General features: G+C 58.7%; 2 protein-coding genes across 2 annotated transcripts; one reads left to right on the forward strand and one right to left on the reverse strand.

Annotated features, from left to right (window-relative positions):
* The first annotated feature begins 470 nt into the window (after nucleotides 1–470).
* On the forward strand, nucleotides 471–1424 carry LOC143387167 (olfactory receptor 6Z7). The gene has a single exon (XM_076841775.2). It carries the CDS (start codon nucleotides 486–488, stop codon nucleotides 1422–1424), a length of 939 nt encoding a protein of 312 aa, XP_076697890.2. The 5' UTR covers nucleotides 471–485.
* A 3402-nt stretch (nucleotides 1425–4826) lies between these two features.
* Nucleotides 4827–5897, reverse strand: LOC143387168 (olfactory receptor 6Z7-like). Its single transcript, XM_076841776.2, has one exon. It carries the CDS (start codon nucleotides 5895–5897, stop codon nucleotides 4827–4829), a length of 1071 nt encoding a protein of 356 aa, XP_076697891.2.
* Between the last annotated feature and the right edge of the window lie 331 nt (nucleotides 5898–6228).

Genomic DNA, 6228 nt, shown 5'->3' on the forward strand with positions numbered 1-6228 from the left:
AGGCTAGAGGTGCATTTCATTTAAACAGAAGCATTTGCAACAAGGGAGTTGCGTATTATCCTCCTGTAGGCTTAGATAATACTTTGAGTCCATACGCAGGTCATAACAAAAGGAAGTCACCCCAAAAGACCCCTCAGACTCCGGGCTGAAGAGAAGAGGTCCCCCAGGCACTCAGAACAGCTGTTGGACGTCCGTCAGCTCACCTGATTTTCATAACGCTCTCAGGGGAAGCAGGTGTTGATCTCCCAATTTTTAGAACCTTTAATTGTTTTTATAAGGTCATGGGTTTAATAAGAAAAGCCACAAGTTCTCATGCTCAGAGTTTGTCCTGGGAATCTGTCAAAACAACAAGAAAACAGTCCCAGCAGACCTCAGACTGCAGGCGCTGGCCCGGCCACTCTGGGCATCCTCCCAGCACCCTGGCATCTTTTCACCAGGCATCTCCAGGAACCAGATGTCAACAGATTTCCTTTGTCTCCACACAGATGGAGCTGTCCCTGGAGCTGGCCAACGTGACCAGGGTCCAGCAGTTCATCCTGCTGGGCTTGTCCACCAGGCTGGGCGTCAGGGACGTCCTGTTTGCCCTCTTCCTGGCTCTCTACCTGCTGACCCTCCTGGAGAACACCCTCATCGTCTCCCTCATCTGCAGCCACAGCGAGCTCCGCAAGCCCATGTACTTCTTCCTGGGCAACCTCAGCTGCCTGGAGATGTGCTACGTGTCCGTCACCATGCCCACCCTGCTCCTGGGGCTGTGGGTGGGACCCTACCACATTTCCTTCGTGGCCTGCATGACCCAGCTCTTCTTCTTCATAGTCCTTATGGGCACGGAGTGCATCCTCCTGGCCTCCATGGCCTATGACCGCTACGTGGCCATCTGCCGCCCTCTGCACTACCCGCTGCTTATGCGGCCCCAGGTCTGTGTGGGTTTGGCTCTGACTTCCTGGCTGGGGGGGCTGGTGGTCTCAGTGGCCAAGACCTCGTGCATCGCCAGCCTGTCCTACTGCGGCCCCAACGTGCTCAACCACTTCTTCTGCGACGTCTCCCCCCTGCTCAACCTCTCCTGCACCCACGTGGCCCTCACGGAGCTGGTGGACTTCATCTCCGCCATCGTCATCTTCTGCGGGACCCTTCTGGTCACGCTGGCCTCCTACTCGGCCATCGGGAGGGCGGTGCTGCGCATGCCCTCGGCCGCCGCCCGCCGCAAGGCCCTCTCCACCTGCGCCTCGCACCTGGTGGTGGTGGGCATCTTCTACTCGGCCGCCCTCTTCATCTACTGCCGCCCCAGCCGCATCAAGTCCATGGACCTCAACAAGGTGCTGTCGGTCATCTACACGGTGGCCACGCCCCTGTGCAACCCGGTCATCTACTGCCTGCGCAACAGGGAGGTCCACGCGGCGCTGCGCAGGAGCCTGCACTGGTCCTGAGGCTGACCAGGTGGCCGTGGCTGGGGAGACCTCGGACGGCCAAGGCCCTACCTTTTTTAGAGGTGGGGTTCACACATCGTAAATGTCACCTGTAAACATGCCGGATTCAGTGGTGGTTGAGTGATTCACCAGGCTGTGCAGCCGTCAGGGCTGTGTGACTCCAGGACCTTCCGTCCCCCAGGGGAAACCCATACACGTTGCCGTCATTCAAAAGATCCTCCCGCTGAGAACTGAAGGGGCTTTGGAAAGCCAGATGTTGCTGGTTTTGCCCAAAAAGCGCTAGACGCCCTTGCCAACACCTCACGGGAAACTGAAAGTAGTCACACAGTGATATTCATTGTGGCATTGTTTTAAATGCCTCCATCTGGGAAATGTGGACATCAGTCAACAAGATGATGAGACTTCATTATGATAACTCCACGGCATGGAATGTTAAGAAGCTGTGCTGAGAAGCGCTGTTTGTGTCTCTACACTGGTCGTGAACTCGCGCTACATCGTAAATTTCAAGTAAAGTTTTAAATAAATGTTTGGCTGTGAAAGAACTCAGGGGAAGGACATTTGCTATCACAAAGAGGAAATAAAGGCTTTGCAATTACCATTTAAACCATTATTTAAAAACAAAAACCACACACATCTATGAATGTTTGCACAGGACTTTTGAAGGAAGCATGCACTAAAAATTAAAGAAAGTTTTGTTTTTTTTTTTAAAAGAGAGAGAGTATTTTTTAATATTTACTTTTTAGTTTTCGGTTGTCACAACATCTTTGTATGTGGTGCTGAGGATCGAACCCAGGCCGTTCACATGCCAGGCGAGCGCGCTAACGCTTGAGCCACATCCCCAGCCCAAAGAAAGTTTTTTTGATAAATTTCAGTAGCAATAAAAGCAATCAATCAATAAATCAATCAATAAATAAAAATCAGCTGCAGGTCACCTCCTCTACGGAGTCAGACAGGCCGCGAGTGCACCCTCCCCTCTGCTCCTGCTCCGGGCCCCATGGGGAGCGCGCCCAGCACACACACAGGAGCTTCCTCCAGGGGTGGAGACCTGGGCCACTCACAGAGGGACGCCCTGTCGCCTGGACCCTCAGGCACAATGACGTCCTGCTGTCCAGGCAGACACAGCTTCTAGAGAGCTCTCTGGACTGCAGACCACAAGCCCTTGACACAGACATCAGGGTGTCACTAGGGAGGGACGCAGGCGGAGCTGCTGAGCGCCTCGGCACCTGCTCTCCTGCCATGTCTCCGCAAGAGGCCCCCAAGTCTCTGCCAGGACCAGCCACTCAGAGCTGTTCCCAGGTCTGGGGACAGGGACGTGCCCCCAGCGTGAGACAGGAGCATGGCAGCCCCTGCCCACACACGGCAGGACACACGTGGACACAGGACCAGGGGAGAGGAGCAGGAAGGGCCCCAGTGGGGACCAAGAAGAGCCAGGGCAGCAGTCTGGGCCTGAAGCCAGCCCTGGCCTCGGGTGGACCGTGAAAGGAGGGCAGATACCCAGAGAGGGCACCTGAGGATCCTAGAGCCCAGCCCAGGCTGGCATCCAGGGCTCCTCCCCACACTGCAGCTGGGGGCCAGGGGCAGGAGCAAGGGTCCTCTACCCTGCCCCTCAGTGACTGACCTCTCCTCACTCACCACCACGTCTTTTCAGTGTCAAAGATGCACCATGGACTCCGTGAAAAAGCGGAACGTGCAGCCGCCATGGCCATGAGGGACGTGGCTCTCTAAGAGCCTCAATGCCACAGGCACGTCCCCACCTTGGCACAGGAGCAGGAGGAACAGAGGTCAGACGGCTCTGGAGTGGCCATGGCGGCAGAGCTACCACCCATGTGACCCGGAGCTCCTCCTGCCCCTCTGTGAACTCCAGTCTCTCTTTGTTTCTGGGCCCACGGTGGTACCTGTCCCTGCACACGGCTGACTGATGGCTTCCTAAGGCAAAATCCACACAGAGCCCTGCACCCGGGTCGGGGCCCCAGGAGCTGTGCCAGCCGATCCACACAGCCCTCCTACACAGCCAGCCCTGCCTGTCCTGCCCGTTCACCCCCGGCAGCCTGCTGTCCCCAAGAGCAGGGTCTGCAGCAGAGGCGGGAGGAGGGAGCCCCTGGCCAGCTGAGGCTGGTGGAGGCATGGACTCCCTGGGGACTCGTCCTCTTCCCTGAGTGTACATGAGGTATGTCACCTTCTGTGCTGGCAAAGGTTCCTGCAAAGTCTCTGCACAGCCACCCTTGTCCACCTCAGGCAGCTTCTGTGTGCCCAAGGCTGGTCGATGCCATAGAACAATCACCCTGAATCCAGCTGCACCTGGGCCTGGCTGTGTCCACTGTGGGGGGCCGGGGGGGGAGGTTCTGCCAGCCAGGGGCGGGAGGCCATGTTTCACTCTCACCATCTCCATCAGGAGAGAAGAAGAGGGTAACTAAGTGCTTTGGCCTGGAAGCACCCTCACCAGCCCGAGCCGGGACCCTGGCCTCCCCTGGTCCAGCAGGTCCAACCCTAGACAGAGCCGGAGGGCAGAGGGCTGCAGACACCAGGAGCCTCAGACTCCTGGGTCTTCAGTGTCCAGACCCGATGGTCACTGCTGTCAGAGTGGGAATTGGCATGTGGTCACCTTGGCGCAGAGCTGCCCAGTGTGTGTCCCCCACCCACCCTCTGCACATACTCTGCCCCTCCTATCTTTGCTCTGGAGAGATGAGCTCAAGGCACCCAGAGTCCACAGCTTCTGTGTGTGCCTCCAAATGCCTCCTGGAGTGTGCCCAGCTCTCCCAGGCCCCCACCCCCGTGGACCTCACTCCCGTGGACCCCACTCCCAGGCCCCCACCCCCACTCCCACTCCCACTGACCGCACCAGGACATGTTCCTCCCTGGGCGTGGCCACAGAAATCATTAACGTCAGTTTAAAGTCATCGGTGTGATGAGAAGGAAGTGGCCCACTCCTGCTCCTCTTTTATCTTGTGACTTGTTTATTGAACTATAAGGTGACACCAGCAATCCCAAGTGTCCAGCACATAAAGCAGGACGCCAGCTCCCGGTCCCCTCCCTGCCCACCAGCACCCCTGCTGCGGTGTCCATCCAGGTTCTTACACCCACCTCCACCCGGCCCTCTGCAATCACGGTCATCGTTGCCCACGGACCTCTGATAGGCGCCGGTAATGGCCTCTCCTGCTTTTAACTGCAGGCCGGGTCACCTCCCGGTCGGTAACGCGGGCCTGATTGAGGCCTTCATTCCTGCCTGTTTTTCACAGCGTGCGCACAGGGCATTAAGTGGTCTGAGTTATTACTGCCCATTTCCCCCCGAAGTGTCTACTCCATTCCGCAGTCTCCCTGGCTGACCCTGCACCCACGCGCCCTTCTCCCAGGAGCGGAACGCGGCCGCCTCCTCTCCTCGCCCCTGTTTCTGCCAGCGTCCCTTCAGCGGTGGTGCTCAGTCCACTTTCCTCCGGCTTTCCTCGCTTCCTCGGGGTCACTACCTGCTTCGAAGCCTGCACCTGTGCTCCTGACCCTGCACTGCCGCGCGCCAGTGAGCTGCAGTTCCCGCGAGACTGCCTGGGGGCGCAGGGCCCCGCGCATCACCGCACGCACCGCCCGGTTGCGCAGGCAGTAGACTATGGGGCTGCAGGCGGGCGTGACCACTGTGTAGACCACCGACAGCACCTTGTTGAGGTCTGTGGACTCGATGTGGGCGGGCCGGGAATACATGAAGAGGACGACCGTGTAGAAGATGCCCATGACCACCAGGTGCGAGGCGCAGGTGGAGAGGGCCTTGCGACCTGCGGTAGCTGAGGGCATGCGCAGTACCGCCCTCCCGATGGCCACGTAGGAGGCCAGGGCAACTAGGAGTGACCCGCAGAAGATGACGATGGCGGAGATGAAGTCCACCAGCTCCGTGAGGGCCACATGGGTGCAGGAGAGGTTGAGCAGGGGGGAGACGTCGCAGAAGAAGTGGTTGAGCACGTTGGGGCCGCAGTAGGACAGGCTGGCAACGCACGAGGTCTTGACCGCAGAGACCAGCAGCCCCCCCAGCCAGGAGGACAGGGCTAAGCCCCTACAGACCTGGGGCCGCATGAGCAGCGGGTAGTGCAGAGGGCGGCAGATGGCCACGTAGCGGTCATAGGCCATGGAGGCCAGCAGGGTGCACTTGGTGGTCATGAGGGAGATGAAGAGAAACAGCTGAGCTATGCAGGCTGCGAAGGGCACTTGGCAGGGACTGGAGCTGAGCCCCGCCAGCAGGGTGGGCATGGTGACGGACACGTAGCACATCTCCAGGCAGCTGAGGTTGCCCAGGAAGAAGTACATGGGCTTGCGGAGCTCGCTGTGGCTGCAGATGAGGGAGACGATGAGGGTGTTCTCCAGGAGGGTCAGCAGGTAGAGAGCCAGGAAGACGGCAAACAGGACGTCCCTGACGCCCAGCCTGGTGGACAAGCCCAGCAGAATAAAGCTGTGGCTGATGGACCTGTTGGCCAATTCCAGAGACCTCTCCATCTGAGGAAGAGAAAAACAGGTTTGTAGAGACCTGCCCACGTGAAGGGCCAGGGGACCCCCTAGAGATCCTTGGGACTTGCTGTGGGTCGATCTGTCCGGAGGAGCAGGTGCAAATTTGCAGAACTGGAAAGGGAAACGTAGGCCTGGCTGGCTGAGGCTGTGACTTGGGGCCAGACCCTGAACCTTGAGCCTGTCACTGTCTGTAGGGTGGAGGTGACCCCACCCCACACGCTGGGAGCCGCTGGGGCAGTACCAGGCAACAGAGGGGGCGCTTCACCAGTGGGGGAAGCTCACATCATTGCTTCTCAAGGCCCTAGGTGGTCTGTTCTGG

The sequence above is a fragment of the Callospermophilus lateralis genome, chromosome 18, assembly GCF_048772815.1.
Source record: "Callospermophilus lateralis isolate mCalLat2 chromosome 18, mCalLat2.hap1, whole genome shotgun sequence".
Taxonomy (NCBI): domain Eukaryota; kingdom Metazoa; phylum Chordata; class Mammalia; order Rodentia; family Sciuridae; genus Callospermophilus; species Callospermophilus lateralis.

Coding starts and splice junctions, on each gene's coding strand:
- LOC143387168 (XM_076841776.2), bottom strand. CDS start 5,897: ATGGAGAGGTCTCTGGAATTGGCCAACAGGTCCATCAGCCACAGCTTT.
- LOC143387167 (XM_076841775.2), top strand. CDS start 486: ATGGAGCTGTCCCTGGAGCTGGCCAACGTGACCAGGGTCCAGCAGTTC.